The 18,613-nt window shown below is 36.1% G+C and overlaps 4 protein-coding genes across 4 annotated transcripts; 3 read left to right on the forward strand and 1 right to left on the reverse strand.

Annotated features, from left to right (window-relative positions):
* The first annotated feature begins 1,488 nt into the window (after nucleotides 1-1,488).
* LOC117788526 lies at nucleotides 1,489-5,329 on the forward strand. Its single transcript, XM_034627310.1, is given in 3 exon segments — nucleotides 1,489-1,509; nucleotides 1,876-2,184; nucleotides 3,883-5,329. Coding segments are annotated over 3 exon segments (1,686 nt in total). The 3' UTR covers nucleotides 5,239-5,329.
* A 9,124-nt stretch (nucleotides 5,330-14,453) lies between these two features.
* On the forward strand, nucleotides 14,454-14,853 carry LOC117788527. The gene is made up of 2 exons (XM_034627311.1): nucleotides 14,454-14,550; nucleotides 14,611-14,853. The coding sequence occupies exons 1-2, from the start codon at nucleotides 14,454-14,456 to the stop codon at nucleotides 14,838-14,840; spliced, it is 327 nt and encodes a 108-aa protein (XP_034483202.1). The 3' UTR covers nucleotides 14,841-14,853.
* A 1,636-nt stretch (nucleotides 14,854-16,489) lies between these two features.
* LOC117787225 (protein Gemin2) lies at nucleotides 16,490-17,409 on the forward strand. Its single transcript, XM_034625693.1, has 2 exons — nucleotides 16,490-16,747; nucleotides 16,805-17,409. The coding sequence occupies exons 1-2, from the start codon at nucleotides 16,532-16,534 to the stop codon at nucleotides 17,369-17,371; spliced, it is 783 nt and encodes a 260-aa protein (XP_034481584.1). The 5' UTR covers nucleotides 16,490-16,531; the 3' UTR covers nucleotides 17,372-17,409.
* Nucleotides 17,361-18,259, reverse strand: LOC117787224. The gene is made up of 2 exons (XM_034625692.1): nucleotides 18,212-18,259; nucleotides 17,361-18,155 (listed from the first exon to the last, which is right to left on the reverse strand). Exons 1-2 carry the CDS (start codon nucleotides 18,257-18,259, stop codon nucleotides 17,418-17,420), a joined length of 786 nt encoding a protein of 261 aa, XP_034481583.1. The 3' UTR covers nucleotides 17,361-17,417.
* Nucleotides 18,260-18,613: the final 354 nt, after the last annotated feature.

Below are 18,613 nucleotides of genomic sequence, written 5' to 3' on the forward strand. Positions count from 1 at the left end.
ATATATTATATAATACTTAAATGCTTCAATTTGAATAGACTTAAATGTACAAGGAATATGATAGGACTGAAAAATACATTAAATATCGCAAATTGTTGATTTTGTAAATATATAATCGTTGGAAACGGAGTTAATAATATCTTAACTATGTTATGATTTAATTAATTTTCTGAAAGAGAGAAATTGTACAAAGAGTAAATCATTTAAAAATAAAATTATTACAACTGAAGCCGTATTGTGACTAACGCGTAATGCCTTCAACAGAGATGAAACGACTGCGGCTTATCGGCAAATGCAACATGGTGGCACGTGGCATTCCCTTTGCGACAATTTGCTATTGTTGATGTTATAGATACTCTTGCAGCCACGGTTGCTATTTTAAGAAAAACTTCGTAAAGGGTCTTAGAGAAAAATGTACCATTCTCGAATATTTTTCGTTTTTCAATAATCCTTTTTTCAAATTTAAAATTTAAATCATTTTAAAAATAGATAATCGGATGTATCAACGAGTAAACGTCCCAGTTTTGGTACAAGTACACCAAATGTGGCAACGGTGCACCGCGGTAGTTGCAGCCATTTTGGTCTTTTTGCTCGCATTTGTCAATGGCAGCAACAGCAGAGACCTTTCGTACGGTACAAGTTATAATAAAAAAGCCTTACAATAACAACAGCAAACTCTTTAGAAGCTTTCTTTAAATTGGCAAAAATAGTGCACAGCGAAACGGTGCGAGCAAAATCTGAAGTTGAATACCGTCGACAAACATACACACTCGCACACTCACACACACACACACACACACATATATGTACGGTTTCAACACTTTACCAACAGGGCAAATATTTATTTGTGTTGAGCAAAAATGCAATTCGATTTATATAAGTCATATACATACATTCATATCCAAATGCACATATATATGCAAATGCACACATACACATACAATACAAAAGCGAAGGTTGAATTTAAAAACAGTTAATGTATTAATAAATTGACAGCAGCTATATACATTGCGTATACGTCATGCATTACAATTTCATACCGAGAATTATCAGAGAAAAGTTTAAATTTAATTAAAATTTTAAATTTATTTTTCTATACAAAAAAAATAGAGTGTTTAATTTCAACTTTTTAAACCAATTACATTTTTCATAAAAAAATAAATTTTTGTAATGTAAAAATCATCTAAATTTATTAAAATTTACAAAATTTATTTAAATATGACTAATATTTATCTGAAGCCTCAACTAATTTCGTAATATTAGAGAAGCATATAATTTATGTACTTATTTTTTTTCGAACCGAACCTTTTTTTGAAGTAATGGTTCGTTTTATGCTCGGGCTCACGGGGCTAATAATTTTGATTCGGTTCATGATGCGGTTCAGGCTGCTTATAAACTTGAACCGAACTGCTTTTTCGAGGTTTGGTTCAAAACCGGTTTGCAACCTTGATAATCTTATTATCTCCTTTAAATATAAGTTTGATAAAAATGTCAATCGGGGGTGACACAGTAAACACATAAAGTAGGGATTTCATTTTTCGGTCACTTGACTCGATAACAACAAAGAAGTAAGTTTTTTTGTTGACCAAGCTCGATGACTATCTTAATTTGGATGTCAGGACTCAAAAACACTTAGATTTTCAAGGGAAACTTGGTTGTATAATTTTATCAAATATTTCTATACTTCAAAGCATTTCGTTCTTGACTTTTGGAGCATTTAGTTACAAGGACCATTGCATTCTATTGGGATTTTAGAGCTTGCTTGAGAATAAATTTGTAATGAAGCCCAAAGATTTGTACACTCATAAATATATTGTAAAAATAAGGGCAATAAGTGGCGTTAATCAATTTCTTATTGTTTGTCTTTCATTGCAGAAACAAGAAAAAAGGCGCGAACTGCGTCTAAAGCGATTCTGGCGCTCGCCAAAGACAACATCCTCGGACGATTCAACTGGCTATGAGAGTCCAACCCGAACAAAGCCCGCCAGCAGCGATGCACAGCGTTTCAATCATCTGCACTACACGAGCCTCTCCCAGGGGTCCGGTACCACCTCCTCCTCGACTGCAGCGAATGCAACATCTGCAACAGGAAACGGAGGTGGTGGTGGAGGGGGTGGCGCCACAACGTCAACAAGCAACAAGCCATCATGTTCGCTGCCACTGTTGCAAGTGTGGCCCAGTCAGGTAGGCACAACAAACAAACAAGGGAACAAAACACAGTTCACTGTTATCTGTTATCTGTACTCTCTCTCTCTCTCTTGCTATCTGTCTGTGTGAGTGTGTGCGTCTGTGTGTGAACTGTGAAACAGAAGAGCAACAGTTCTTCTGTTGTAGAATCATGATTTTCTGTTGTTCAGTTTCCGTTTCCGTTTCCATTTCATTTTCAGCTTCTGTGTGAGGTTATGTTGTGCGTTTTGTGTTAATTTGTTTTCAAACTCTTCTCTTTCACCCTCCGTCCAAAAAACCATCTACTATACAATGTTTCTGTGTGTGCGTTGCGTGTTTGGTTTGGTTTTAATTGCTGGTTTGCTGTTTTGCTGGTTTCCTGGTTTGTTGCTGGTTTTGGTAGCCGCTTTTGCGCCAGGAGGGCTTCGTACAATTGCGTCGTAACAGCGGCCCTGGGGGTCAGCGGGTATGCTTCCGTTCCTTTAATACATACTACATCAAGTCTCTCTAGTCTTCTCATTTTACTACTTACTTACTAAACTTAATTCCTACTACTACTACTAATTTTTATTACAACTAAATCCTAGACTTTTGCATGCCTCGATATTAGTATTCTAAACAACGAGCTTCCGATAGCAGCTCGTCCTTCAAATATCTTGACTAAATTCTATTGTACTTAAAAAAAATCTACCCGTATTACATGAGGTTTTTTGCGTATTTTGCGAAGTTTTTTAACTAGACTACAATTTATCATTGGGCTATTTTATCGAATATTTTTATAACATCATACTTTTTTATATGCACAACATTCGAGGATTAATCGATGTATATAAATAGCACACTTTTTAAACAATATTTTGAAATTACTTTTCAAATAAAATCAAAGCACCAAATTAATTATGTGAAATACACTTTTGATTGAATAATTTAATCTAATACCAGTAAATACACTCATGTATTATTATATTATGTATTATTTATTAATGTTATTTAATTTGATTTTTTAAAGAAATAAATAATATAGCTTTCCATCTAAAAGTTTATGTTATAGCATTTAAAATATCCCGAAAATGGGTTTCTTTGTTATTTTAAATATACAATAACTTTTATTTCCATGAATTTAAAATTTTATTAAATTGATTTTTTTTACGGAAAATCATTGTGTAATAAAGCTCTAAATTCCATAGAGTTTTCCTTGTACATTTATTTAGAAAAATTCTTTTAAAAATTGTAATAAAGTCATGAGTACAAAAATAAAGCTCTGAATTCTATAGAATTTTCTATTTTCGTTGAGCATGTATTTATATAAAAAATACGTTTGTTAATAAACAAATTAAAAAGTCATGCAAATATAGTTTACAATTAATATTCAACAAGATAAAAAGAATATTTGTAATTCGCAAACAAATTTAAAAAAATAATTTTCGACCGAACAAATTAAAAGTGAAACTTTAAATGCTCTGATATCGATTAATCCTCACTGCAACACTGAGTCATGTGTAATTAAACCCGACACTAAACCCTCACCTTTCACTGAGTAAATATAGTATTTAAAACACTTAAAACTCACCAACTAATTAAATGAAAAACAAAATAAAAATGAAAATGCGTCCCACAGCTGCTCCCAGCACTTAATGAAGCTTAAGAATCCCCCAAGTCTTCCCAGAAGGAGCATTTTTGAAGTGTCGTCTTTTTAAACTGTTTTGCTGTTTGCAGGATTCACCACGCGGCGAAGCGGACGGGCAATCCTTTATCTTTCCCGCCATTGTGGAGACGAGTGTGGGCAGCACAAATGCCCCATCCACAAGCAGCAGCATCGGGAACAACAACGACAGCAACTCAACCACCAGACGCAGCAACAATCATCTGACACTGAGCACGGATCGTCGCAGCTCCCTCTACTGTGATACACTGCACGCGGGAGATTCGGGGATAGACTCAGTGCAGGCATCGCCGTCGCCAAATGCGTTTGTCGCTCCGCCGGGGATCCTTGGTCTGCCCAGTGGACAGACGGGGGGCGGGTCGTGTCACGTGTCGCCGACGAGCACGCCCACGCAGGGATCGCCGAATCTGTCGCTGGGCCGGAGACACATGAGGAACAGCATCTGTGTGGTGCCCGGCGATGGAGCGGCCAATTATCGACGTAAATCGAGTGCGTTGCTGCATCCGGATCATGCCCGTCTCTTTGCGCTGAGGATGAAGCATGCAGCGGCGTTGGAACGGGCGCAGACATCGCCAGATCAGACATCCATAGAGGATGCCAATGAGTTTCATGACAACGGGCTGGCCACCAATATGCGCTTGTGCTCGGCCTCGTCGTCGACGACGTCGTCGCTGACATCCGTGGCAGCAGTCAGCCTGGGCGGAGGTGTGGCAGCTGCTGGCTGTGGCAGCAGTGGCGGCATTGCCACCGCCAGCAGCGGTGCCTGCTCCTCCTCCGCTTATGCTGTCGGCGCCGGGGGCGCACAGCAGCGCGTCTCCGATCCCTGGCTGCAGCCACAGTCCGACCGTGACTCGCGGCACGACGGACGCCATCAACACGATGGACGGCGCCGTTCCTCGACAATGACCGCCCGCTATTCGCTATTCGATGCACTCGATCTGGAGTACGTGCTCCTCCGGGCGGCGGCTCGCGGCTCTGTGGGTCCCTACTCGCTCAGTGAGTCCATACACAAGCTGACCTTCACCCAGTCGCTGGCATTCCCAGCTCTAGCCCGCGGATTGGCCACCAAGCGCCGGAGATCGGCAACGCACACCAGTTCCAGGCCGCTGAATCCCCATGAATCGGGCTTGAATACTTGCGCCAAGGTTGTCACCGCTGTGATCCTGGTGGCCATCTCGTTTATGGTCTTTTTGATAGTATACAAGTTTGTGCGCACGTGAGGTTTGCTCCTGGCCCCGACGCCAGACTTCTCCGTCACATATCAGACGAGCACGAGCTATGAGCCGGATGTCAGTTCATCCTCCGCATCCTCGTCCTCGTTCTCATCCTCAACGACGGGTCGCAGTCTGGGCAAACATTTGTCGGGGTTCAGGAGCCAATTAGGACTCAAACAGTCGGACTTTCAGTAAAAGTCAGTCGGAAATTGTTAAATGCGGTAACGAAAAATTTGTGATAAACTTTTCAAATGACAAGCAAATTTCCTCACACACACACACTCCACTCACACACACACACATACACTGAAACAAGATTAAGGCTTACAATTAGACAACGTAAATGGCTTGCAAGTGTTTCAATTGCAGTAATATCATTATCATTGTTAATACTTATAATAAATAAATAACATTATTTTTATATAATTAAATGTAAGCGCTTTAACTCGCTGCTAAAAACGCGCGTCCAAAATCGCTAGCAAATCGCGCGCGGCATTTCTCGCATTTCTTAGCGTAGGAGACTTTTTTTATAACAATAAACACACATTTCATTGCTTGAAGTGCCTAACTAACTCTTGAGCTATAAACGTTTCATTTGAATAACGAATTTACCTTCTACCAAATCTTCATTAGAAATTGGCAGCAGCTTCGTTAAAAAATTTTTAATTGATTTATTTAATTAACAATAAAAATATTATATAAATATTATATATAATATTATAATCCGGAAAATTGCAAATGGTTTTCTATTATAAAAGTTGTTAATTAATGGTCATATGCTTAGTAATGAGGCTGGAAATTAGAAGGGCAAGTAAAGTGAAGGTTTATATCTAACAGTACTTCAATAAAGAGGTACACTTTAGGTCACTTTTTAAAAGTCCTTGCTTTAAATATATAGCGGTAATTTAAAAGAAAATTTCGTTACAAATTTTAAACTAAGCAACGTCAGTTTAATTTAACAAGCTTTTTGCTTTCATTTCCTTCTGTCTCATAAATTGTAATAAATTTGAGCTCATGATACAAATAATTGTATCATGTTTGAGCTCATTTAAAACGGGAGATCTGACAGACTATAAGAAGCAGACAAAATCAATTTAGTAAGCTTTTTTCAAAAAATATATGCTGATTAATGGTAGTAATTTTTTGTGTATAAAAAAATCAATAACTGTCTATCTACCCTGAAAACATAATCAGAATCAGTTAATAAACGCAAAAGTTTTTAATTAAAATTTTTCACGACACTAGGCAGTTTTATTACTAAATAATTATTCAACCTAAATATGACAATTCATTTCAAATCCAGATTTCTTAAGATCACTTTCAGTCAGTTTTTCTTATTTATTTAATTTTCAGATTTTAAAATAATTATAAATTATTTAAACTTAAGTGTGCAGTTTGCAACATAAAACATTATTACATCTCTCTTTGCTTCCCTTCAAATTTCTAGGCTCTTTTAAACGTAATAATTCTAAATTTTTTATTTATAAAAAAATTGGTTGAAAAAAACTATTTTAAACTAAATATGTATATGTAATTAGATGTACATCAAAAATGTTACAAAATGTGTACTGAGTTGTTAGATGGCTAAATAAAAATTGAGGTAATTGAATTCTGTAATAGAAAACGCAATGCATATAAAGTTAAAAATTTATGGTAGTTATTTATAGTTATACAATGAGAAATATATCTAGTATAAATGTTTATAAATGTACATTTAAGCGGCTTAATTGTGACAAAGCACTTGCTGAATACAGAAAGAAACAAAAAATCTCTCTACTCTTAACTTGCTGCCTTACTCTTCCCAATAACAAACCCAACTCAAAATTCATTTAAAACTTGCTGCCTTACTTTCCTAACAGTTTTACAAAAACAACAACAAAAATAATATAAAAAAAAGTATAAATATAAAAAAAGAACAAAATGTAAGCACACCTCTATAAGTCTCAGAGTCTTTTTCCATTTTCCACTTTCTATGAGCTTGGCTTTAAAATTATGCAAACCATTTTATAAATGAAATCCAAAAAATATGTTAAATTAAATGTTAAAATAAACAAAAAAAAATACTATACAATTTAATGCGTGCGTAATTTTTAGTTTATCTCTTTTTTACAATAAAAAATAAAAATAATTATTTAATAAAAAAAAATCGTTTCAAAACTCGATGAAAACCGTCATGTTTAATAAAGGCTGTCGTTTGGGTTTTGGCCCAAAAAATATTTATGCAACGCGTGGCAATTAAATGCAAATAAATATTTAATGTCCACACTCCTCTCTCCTCTCCCCCTTCCCATATGCCACATTCCTCTCCTAATATTAATATCAACAACAAATGTAACTGAAGTAAGTTTGAAACGTGCAACAATAAACATTTTCAAATAAAATTTCATTTTCGTTTTTGTTTTCAACTCAATCAAAACGGGTGTTAAAACAAAACACGAAAGAAAATAAAAATGAAATAAAGTGGGAAAATCAATCAATGCTGTTCCGAATCCCATATTCGAATCAATTTCATCGCTCTGAAATTTTAGCTAAATAAAGCTATGTGAACCTTAAATGAAAAAGCCCGCAATCTATATTTTTGCGAACTGAATTGTATTTGAAAGTTCTTAGTTGTCAGTATACTAATTAAGATTGACAAGGATACAGTTAAGTGGACCGGATATACAGTAAATATATAGGTACATGGAGACGGAGCATAAAAGAGTATGATTTATGGACCCGATTGATGGCAGCAACAAGAACAGCCCCAAATGTTCAAAGTCCTAATGAAAACTAATTACAATTGCTCACAAAATAATACAACAAATACAATTCTGTTGAAATTATGCTTTTCAAACAAAAGAACAAAAGATACACTGAGAATTCATAAGCAGATACGCATATTAAATGTACTCTAAGTAAGTAACTGCTGATGTGTAAATTGTAAATTACAGTTCACTTAATTCAAATGGCATTTCAACGAATATAAATCATTTTAATTCATCCTTTCGCAAAATCCAGTCAAACGCTCCTCGTCTCATCTGCATTAAATCTAATTTTATGCCTTACCTTATAATTGGTAAATGAATTAGATTAAGCAAAACAAACTTGAGTCATAGATCCTTTGCTTCTTTATGAAATCAATTAAATTGAAAGTGAAGAGTTTTATTTACAAGTAAACAAAGGCCATACATAAAGAGATTTATGTATTTAAATATCCTGGCAAATTCTAGGCCACAACTCCCAATCCATTGTCAAATAAGAGCACATTCACTTACATACTAGAATGCAAGCAATCAGAGCATCTCAGCAATCTCAGCAGTGGGTTTATCCCTAACAATTCTCATATATTATGCTGTGTCCTTCTCGCACTCCCACTCCGCACTTTCCACTGTCTCTCTTTTTCTTTATCTGTTTGCCAACTTAACAACTTAATACGATTTCTGTGATAAATTGCTGCTGCTTGCAGAGCACATTTCCTGCCAAATGGTAATCTAAATAATTAAGCAAACTCAATTAGATTTGTCAGAAAATTAGACATTCACATGACACATACATTTCTACATATGAATACATATGTTATGTCTCTAAGGCTTTGCCAGAGTCAACGACTTGGAAGCGTTGCCCCAATTTGGTGTTGATTTGCTTCACAGTTCATTAAATTAAGTTGAAAGACAGGAACGGATATTAAGTAAAGAAAAGGGGAAGATGACGAAACATTTTACGAAATCAACACAAGATTAGACAAATTAATAAAGAACCTTTGCATAAGACTTTAGTTACCCTTGTAACGTAAAATAAATAAGAAGAAATCAACCAAGAAAATTAGTTTCTATACATCTTAAAAATTCCATTAAAATATAAATTCCGCCTAAATGGTTCGAATTTTTCTAAAATTGAGAGCATAGTTGCTTTGTTGTTTCCTAAATTTATAATTTTCTTAAGTTTGGGTTGGTTTGCTGATAAGAATCTTTTTTTTTACTTTTTTATGTAATACTATTAAGAATGGCAACATAATGGAAATAGTTTCCTAAAAATGTATGGAGATTTGGAAGATTTTCGGTTGGTTTTGATTTCTGTGGCACCTCTGATAAGCTCGTATTTATTAAAATGAATGGATAGACCAAGCATATCCTTATAGATATTACAGAGTATTATACCTGGCACATTCGTCCTCTGTGGTGCCATTTTCAGCTTCTGTGCGAATCTATTGCATAATTAAGCTCAAAAACCACAGAGTGAGAAATAAAAGCAAAAGCAGAAAGTGAAACTGAAACTGAAAAAGAAAATGAACCAGAAAGAGGACAAACATTTCAATAGCAATGCCGTAGCCGGAAACGAGACATTGTGGAATATACATATAGTATATATGTACACACGTTTACACATGCACGTATGTACATTTGCGAATATCGATGTTTTTCACTTGCATAAAGGAAGGGCTTTTGAAGTTGTTCTAAAAAGTATTTCATTTACAAAACACAAGCAATAACGTAAAAATGCAAAAAAGTTAGCATACTTTTCAGCTTCGAACTTGATCCGGTTTTTGTAGCATACTTTGAGGAGCCAGAATTTTTTTCCTTTTTTCTTGCGAAGAGTCTCGTTTAGTTAATTGAAGTTTTGTTAGTAAAAGGGCAGTCATAATCTGGGCGAATTCTATTTTCAGAATGTGTATCCCCTATGCAAGTACGAGTGTAATATATATGTCCATTTTATGTGGCCTCTCCGGTTGTGCTAGCCGTGGCGGCAAGTGCATTAAAAATGCTCAACATTTTTACCTTTTGATATGCCTCGACCTGGGCATATTTTTAGATCTCAAGGTTGGCAGCGAAGCGACGGATACGAATGCGGATGTGGATGATTTGAAAAGTGGTAGGCAGCAGTTAAGCGAACGACGGGCTTTGGCGGCGATTCGAGGCACCGCCGCGGGTTAGTCACACAGAAAAAAAACATACACACCCACACACATACACATTAATGTGTCAGGCACCTTGAGAGCAAAGCAAATGCAACTGCAACTGCAACTGCCGCCACCACAACGCAGGTGTTGCATGATTTTCAAAACTTGTTGCAATACTGACGCTGCAGCCGAGTCAGCCTTGACTCTGAGTCAAGTCCTTGAGGCATGTGAGCCTTCTGAAATTGAAAAATTGTCGAGCGACCAAGACAAGCATCATTGCAATATATTTTATTGCTCTTAGCAGTTGGCCCAATAATAAAGGCCACAGACGAATGCGAAAACGAGCAAGCAGAACTACAAAAAATTAAAAGCAATTAATCAATTTAATTAGGTTTTATATGGTAAGCAATATATTTTTAAAAAGAAGTTTACCAGAATGTAATAGTCTTAAGAATAGTTGTTTCTCAGAAAATTTAGATTGTATGCAAAATAGGGCATTAAAAAGTTGTTTTAAATCTATTTTAAGGGAATCCTTAAGGTGAGTAACTATCTGGCGATTGTATATAAAATGTGAATTTTTATAAAAGTGGAAGATGCGTCTCGCCTTTTAACAAGAAGTTTATTAAAATAAAAAAAAATTGTTAAATTAAAAAAATTTCGTTATCTCGTACAAACTACGGACGAGAAGGTAAAATTACTTGTAGACGGTCAGAAATAGCTTTAGAAAAATGCATTTGAGTCGTAAATTACATCAACAACAAGCAAATGGACAAGTACAAAGAAGTAAGTGTATACTTATGCTACATACCATATATAAGTAAGAATATCTTGAATTTGTAAGAACCTTTCTCATTTCAATTAAAAATGATTAAAGATACACACAAAAAGGGTTAAAAGGTCCACGCAGCACAAATTTTGCGGGTAAATAACTTTTGTTAAAAGCACACAATATTTTGGTAGGCAATTTTGGAGGCTGTCACCCACACTCATACACATACAGATTCAAGTAAATTTTCTGATTGGGCAGATAACTGAGCATTTTTGCTGTATAGTGTGAGCTGTATATGTGTGCTGTATGTGTGTGCTGTATGTGTGAGCTGTATATGTGTGCATGTGTAAGAGTGTGCTTGTGTGCTTTGGGCTTTAGAGACGCATGTACATATTTTATGCATGCGTCGTCACAACATAACTGCCTCCTGAAACAATGGAAATTAGTTTGCCTTTAACCATTTTAGCTGCAAAGCATTTTATGATCCAAACAAAACGTACACTAACATACAGCTCATGCAACAGTGCAACAAAAACAGCAGCTTGAAGCGCATTCTTCTGTCCTAGCGGCATTTGTATACACTTACACACACACACACACACACAAGCCCAGTGAGGGGGACAAGTGGAAAAGCAGCAGGCAACTGACAAAAGCGAGTGGACAGCGCTGGCAGGCAAAGCAGAGAAAATAGCAGAAACAGCGACAGCGACACAATGTCTACTGTTGGCTGTCTGTCTCAACGTTTTTTTCCCCATATCGTTTACTCACATGTCCCACAGGGTATATTAGACTGTGGAGCGAGTAAGGGAAAAATAAAAATACAACTGTTCATGCAAAAACAAAAAAAAGAAAAGCTTTAAACTTTTATACAATCTTACTTTTTTTGCCTCATTTGCAATTCACGAATGACTTTAATATTTTCGCACCAACAATCAAGAAATTGGTATGACAAAAGTTATTAGATATTTGAATTTTATTTAATTGAAAAATAAAGCAATTCAGTCCAAATAAAAACCGAGAAAAAAGTTAGAAAACAAATATAAAAAAAAGAAGAAAAAATTTAATTTAAGAATAGAAATATCAAGCAATGTGAAATCAAATAAAAACTTTTATTTAAGTTCTCCACATAAATATCTAATCGCCCTGGAATGCGAAAAAGGCATAGCTATCGAAAAACATACCAAAAATAAAATCAAAAAATTAAAAAAAATAATAAAAAATAGAATTATAAGAAACAAAATATTAAAAAAAGAAAACAAATTCAACGAATGAAAAATCAATCAAAACAATTAAGCATCTTCTTTTAGTTTTTTCCTATTAATATCTGATAACGCGAAAAATCAACTCTATCAGTTTAAAGTTGAAAGTAAATATGATTTTCAAAAATAAAATATTTTGCCGACCTTAACTCAACATTGAAAAAATTGCTTTCAATTGTATATTGAGTTATATATAAGAATATACATATAAGAATATATTCTTATTGATCCGATTAGGTTTTACGGATCCCAATCCTCAACTTTTAATAACGTTTCAGTTTTAATTCAAAAATCTCTTAACTTAAATTCTATCTTAAATGCTAATAATTTTATTGCGACTGCTTTTAGTCGATTAAGAAAAATGTCTGATAAATATCGGAAAATTATTTTAACTCAAAATTAATATCAACAAACGGTCCAAGCTATGCAAACTATCTAAACTATTTGCAGGGTATTTTGAAATACATAGCAGCTGTTGTTATGCTTAACAGCTTTTGAATAATTCTTTTATGATTTCCTTATGACATGTATAAGCTCACTTGGTCCAACAGTTTGCAATATCATTTTCGAATATATCCAAATACATACAGACACATTTATGTGAGTCGTCTGATAAATATCGGAAAAATATTGTAACGCAAAATTAATATCAACAAACGGTCCAAGCTATGCAAACTATCTAAACTATTTGCAGGGTATTTTGAAATACATAGCAGCTGCTGTTATGCTTAACAGCTTTTGAATAAATCTTTTATGATTTCCTTATGACACGTATAAGCTCACTTGGTCCAACAGTTTGCAATATCATTTTCGAATATATCCAAATACATACAGACACATTTATGTGAGTCGTCTGATAAATATCGGAAAAATATTTTAACGCAAAATTAATATCAACAAACGGTCCAAGCTATGCAAACTATTTAAACTATTTGCAGGGTATTTTGAAATACATAGCAGCTGTTGTTATGCTTAACAGCTTTTGAATAATTCTTTTATGATTTCCTTATGACATGTATAAGCTCACTTGGTCCAACAGTTTGCAATATCATTTTCGAATTTATCCAAATACATACAGACACATTTATGTGAGTCGTGTGTCCGTTTTATTATTGTTATTTTTTTCTGGCCCTTGGCTAATGCTTGGCACTGTTTTTAATGAATTTTAAATTTCCCTTGACTTGGCATGCAGTGTTGTAAGAAAATTCAATAAGCATTTTTAATATGTAACTATGTATTTCGCAAGCAGCAGCTTCAATATCCATAGGATGCCCAACTACAGCAGGGCGAAGAAAAGCACCGACAACAGAAGTGCCGTCCCTAAAAAAGTGCTTCGTCCCTCGCCAATACGATGGGCTTTCAAGGCGCATCGTCGTTCTCTGTGCTTGACGGCTAATTGAGGGCAGCTTTCTTCATACGGCTATTTTATAGCCGGCTCACAAAAGGTTTTGTCCGGCAGGACAATGAGAGGCCCTTGTCGACACCACCTGAGTCTTCATAAGACAATTATGAAATGACCTTTTTATAGCCTATTATTTGCTTGGACCAAATAAGAGTCTCGGTCTGCTATTGTAAGAGAAAAGTCGCAGAGGACATTTAATTTTTATGTTTGACAATATCACGGCGTAATCAAACTTGCCAGGTATCTGTAGAGCGTTACATAATTAAATTATGAAATTTATGCAATATGCAATGCATAACAAAAACTATTTAAATAAACAGGGGTGCCACAGAAATAACTTCCGCTTGAATTTCACTTCAATATCATTCCGCTGTGCCACAAATCAATCCGCAAAATAATGTTGGGCGAAACGAATCAGCGCGCAAACCGCTAACGTCTGATGCTGCCACCTAGTCCGAATTGGATTTTCGGTGTCAGGGTCAGCGACATCATATACTATTTTAAGTCAGAATTCGAAGTAAGGTACTTAAAAATGGTAAGGTATTTAAGATTAAGCTTAAAAAAGTAGCTCTTTTGAGGTAAAACTAGTTTGTGGTAACGCCTTAAAATCAGCTGAGAAATGTAGAAGTGCCATAACAAATCAAAGAAGTAGAGAATATACGCGCATAATGTAAGTAAATTGGTTTGTTTGTATTGTTATAAATTTTTGTGATTTATTGAAGGGGTAAACACCGCATTCCAAGCCAGGACGCTATCATTTTAGAGTCTATGAGGAAGCACCCGGACATTGCCCATAATGTTACGAAAAGGGACAGGGTGGCTGTGGCAGCATTTTGGAAGGACTTGGCGCTTAAGCTGAATTCCGTGGGTCCTCCAATCAAAACTCCGGAGGAGTGGCGTTCTGTAAGTAGCTGGAGCTAGTAAATAAAAGGAAATATTATTGATCATTGTTTATAACAGGTGTGAAAAGACTGGAAGCTTGCTATTAAGAAAAAAATCATGCACAACACAAGAGGGAGGGAGAGCAGAGCAACGGGCAGCGGGCCTTTCTATCAGGTGGCGCTCACTCCCACCAAGGAAAAGATTTCGCACCTACGCCACATGTTTGAGGCGGTTGATGGAGTGGCCGACGCCAAAACAGTTGGCATCTTGCTGCCCAATAACGAGGAGGAGGAGAATGTTGAAGGCATAGGCAAAGGTACGTACAAAATGAATTGATTTTCAAAAGCTATCCAATTAAATTAAAATTTAATTTTAGAAACTTTACCAAAACGTCCAAGGATGGATGCTGCAAGTTTCAGCAAAGAAAAAGCGCCAAGCGAGAACTGGCTGGCTGCAATGGTGGCGGGTGAAAATATGGTCCTCAAGGAGATATTGGACGAGCTGGTGGAGCTAAAAAAGAATTCACAAGAGATGCTAGAGGAGCGCAAGAAAACCAATTTAATTTTAGAAAAATTAGTTTTGGCTATTGAGAATAAATTCAAATGATTATTAAAATTAACATAGCATTTATTTAACAATTAAAAAATTATAAAAATAAAAACTTAAACATAATTTTGTAATCAAATTAAAATTTACATGATTTCTATACGGCGTAAACAGAAATGGCTCCAAGGGATAACCCGAATCCCCAAGGTGCAGAGTTGCCACAGAAATCACTTTCACTTGAATTTCACTTCAATTTCATTCCGCTGTGCCACAGACAAATCCGCAAATAAATTTGGGCGGAACGAATCAACGCTCAATCCGCTGGCATTCGATGCTGCCACCTAGTCCAATTTAGATTTTCTTTGTCAGGGTCAGCGATACCATATTTTTTAGTCAGAACTCAATGTAAGGTATTTAAAAAAAGTCTACATCTGAAATCTTAAATTCTTTTATTTTTTAAGTAAATTTAATGCTCATCGTATATTATGATTTAAATTTTAAATGAGTTTAAAAGCAAATTTAATTTAATCGACAGTTTGCATATGTTACATTTTAAGTATTAATAATACAATTTTCATTTATAATATGTGAAATACTATTTTAAAATTTTTTTTCAAGATGTTTATGTTTGGTTTTCAAGCGCATCAGAGTTTCGCTTATAGATAAACGTTTGTAATTGAATTTGTCATTGAACTTTTTAAGCTCATTTGAATCTTCAATAAGTTTAAGCGAAATATTCAAACCTTTTAAAATATTTCAACTTATTGCAGAAGGGAAATTACTTTCCAATGATTTAATGTACGGAGTGTTCTAATCAATACATTTTTTTCATATTATTATCATCATTAATAATATTCATGGCAAACACTTAAAACTTACCATTAAAGACGGCAACAAACAACTTCTTGTATGATCTTATACGAAGAGATATTTCACATTCAAATTGACAAACGACAAAAAAAAAGTTGTTAACTTTTTTAAGTCTCGAAGGAAAAGAATATTTGATTTTGTCTATTTTCAAATTAAAATTTGTCATTAAATTTTTAATTTTTTTGCCAAGCTACAGCTAAAAACATATATATCTTTTTTTTTTTTTTGATATTTTATTTAGAATTATTTTTGTAACTTTTACCTTCATAGAATCATTCACATTTATTTTATCAAATTTAAAATTTCGTTTTGGATTGGTTTTAGTTGATTTTATTGCGTTTTTAAACAAGTTTTTGTTAAATTTTTGAATCGCGCACATATTTGCACTTTAATTGAATTGTCGTTTAAGCTATCGGTATTTTGTCTGGCACCGCCACAAAAATCAGCTGTCCGATGGCATCTCTGCTCATAAATTTGCCAACACTGATTTAAATTTGAATTAAATTAAAAATTTCAAGATGCAATAACTTTGTTACCAATTAATAATTTTGTGAAAATTTGAAAAAAGAAATTAAATTAATAAAAGATATACATTTTAATGAAAGTTTAAATCTCGTCACACCAAGGGGAGAAAAGTTACAAATTTAATTCTAAAAAATATATCAAAATATCTACCAAATTCTGCAAAAATGTTTAAAATTCTAGCTTCAAAACTAAGAAAAATGCGCAAAAAAATTAGTTTTCTCAGTTGCAACTATTTTTGCAATTTGACTAAATTTGTATGACTTGCCAGATCAAAAATTTGGGCTAGGTGGCAGCTCCTATTTTATAACATTTTGCCAATCGCCGCCGAAAATTGTGTTTATTTATAATTTTTAGAAATGCAAAATCAAACAGAGGAGGAATCGTTTCAGTCGCAAGCGCTTGAGATTCAGGAGCCGGATGAGAACTTTAATCCCCAGAGGCCGCCACAAACTGGAGAGGAGTATCTGACGCACATGCTCTACGAACGCAAACGTTGTCCGGCAGTTGTAACCAAACGTTCCGCCAAAATCAAAAACAATGTGGTCAACAACGGATTTGAGATGCCAGTCAGCGTAAGTAAGTGACTATTGACAACATATCCAAGATTATAAGAGGTTTAATTTATATAGCCACCCCTTCCGCCACACAAGTGCCTGTTGCCCACGCCAGAGTGGAGGGACGCTCAAGTGACCAGCTTTAAGGAGGCACGCACTCGGGTTATCAGATTGCGGACGGAACTGCATGCCCAGAACTACGAGCAGAATATTGAGCCACCGCTGACCACAGACGTGGACAAATGGCTGGTGTTCTGTCAGGAGCAGCAGCCGCTGTTGAGCACATTGATCCGTCTAAGCCAAAGCGACTTGGAGCTGCTACTGGAGATGCTGAGCAAGTGGCTACAACAGCCAGATGAATCGCCGGTTCCAACTGATGAGGCGAGCACCTCCTCCTCCGGGAAGCATCTCGATTTAGTGGAGGACTCTTGGATGGCTCGCTGGCTGTATGCCACCTTGGTGTGCCTGCATCTTCCCCTGGAGCCGCATGTGTTCAGCACACTGCGGTACATAGGACGCTCTTGTGTGCTGCTGCGCAATGAGTTGCAGGAACAGGAACTGGAACGAGCAGCGCCTTATAATCTTATTATTACACTCATTGTCCTGGTCTTTGCCCAATCCGATTTTGCAGTCTATATCTAAGTTTAAGTTTATTTTTAATATATAAGAGCAAATATTTGTAAGTTCTTTAATTGTCAAATAATCTGCTGTATGCCTGGCAAATGTGGCATCTGCTTTGATGTTCAGCTGCGCCGCTCAAGGCTGATGAGTGGCTGCACTGCGTCAAACTGGAATGCTGGGATTCCCCACTCAACTGTGTGCTGCTCGAGCACGTCGACAGCCTGCGTTGCTGCTGACTGGAATTGGAATTGGAGTAACTGAAGCTGGGACTGCTTGGCCAGCAGCTGGATTGCTTGGCATGGCAGACAGTCTGCTGTTTTCGCGGCATCTCCAAGCGACTGAGGCAACGGCTCTCCACATGACGATTGCTAAGTGGACGCTGCAAATCTACATGGCAGCAGTTGTGCTGCTTGTCCCGACCATTCAGCTCTGCGGATAGCTCCACTTTTGGTGCCAGGATGCCGGGAAAGGCGGGCGTCGCCTTCATCAGCAGCTGCACGTTGTCGTTGTGGGCACAACTGAGGCGTGGCACTGATGGCTGCATCACATCCGACAATCTGCCAATGTAGTAGGCTAGTCGCCGTCCATTTTGCCATAAAGTTATTTCCAGCTGCTCGGCGTTAAGCATCTCTCGCATCTTTTCCAGCGAATTGACACTTCTAAAATATCCCTCCATGGTGAACTGATCATGGCACAGCATGGGAAACCGAGGCTCCATGGCGCCAGTGCGAAAGTAGTAACCAAGTGTCTTAATAGTTGCCTCCAGATAGCCGTGTGAACACAACCAAACGCCAGGACAGGTCAGCTATAAAATATATGCGTTTAAACCGGAGGAAATCGCTTTAAACCACAGATACCAACCGCATGAAGCTGAAGCTCCAGACGCACATAGAATCTCTTGTGCGACATTGCCTCAATCTCCAAGTGAAAGTGTCAGGAATTTGACATCCAAGAGGGTGTCTATTTGTTGGGGATTGGGGCATTTTCTATTTGTTTTGCCGGGCAGCGCGTTGCCCTTGGCAATCTGATTCAAAAGTTTAAAATGAGCGCGCGCTTTTTAACAATGAATAATCATGCAGCAAGAATTTATCGATAAAAAGATGGTATGCTGATTTTGTGTTCAAGCAATGAAACAATATAAAGCAATTACAATAAAAAAAAAACAACTAAGTAAATAATAAAATAAATAACTTAAATTCTCTAATTTGTGCTTCAATTATTTTAAAACAAGACTTTTAATTTGTGTTCTGCATTAGCGGCCAG

Source organism: Drosophila innubila (genome assembly GCF_004354385.1).
Source record: "Drosophila innubila isolate TH190305 chromosome 3L unlocalized genomic scaffold, UK_Dinn_1.0 0_D_3L, whole genome shotgun sequence".
NCBI classification, from domain to species: Eukaryota; Metazoa; Arthropoda; class Insecta; order Diptera; family Drosophilidae; genus Drosophila; species Drosophila innubila.

Bases quoted from the DNA above. Each gene is read 5' to 3' on its own strand.
- LOC117788527 (XM_034627311.1), top strand. From the start codon at position 14,454: ATGTTTGAGGCGGTTGATGGAGTGGCCGACGCCAAAACAGTTGGCATC. The intron at 14,551-14,610 runs GTACGTACAAAA...ATTTAATTTTAG, and splicing joins TGTTGAAGGCATAGGCAAAG to AAACTTTACCAAAACGTCCA.
- LOC117787224 (XM_034625692.1), bottom strand. From the start codon at position 18,259: ATGTCGCACAAGAGATTCTATGTGCGTCTGGAGCTTCAGCTTCATGCG. The intron at 18,156-18,211 runs GTTGGTATCTGT...TATATTTTATAG, and splicing joins TGGAGCTTCAGCTTCATGCG to CTGACCTGTCCTGGCGTTTG.
- LOC117787225 (XM_034625693.1), top strand. From the start codon at position 16,532: ATGCAAAATCAAACAGAGGAGGAATCGTTTCAGTCGCAAGCGCTTGAG. The intron at 16,748-16,804 runs GTAAGTAAGTGA...TAATTTATATAG, and splicing joins GATTTGAGATGCCAGTCAGC to CCACCCCTTCCGCCACACAA.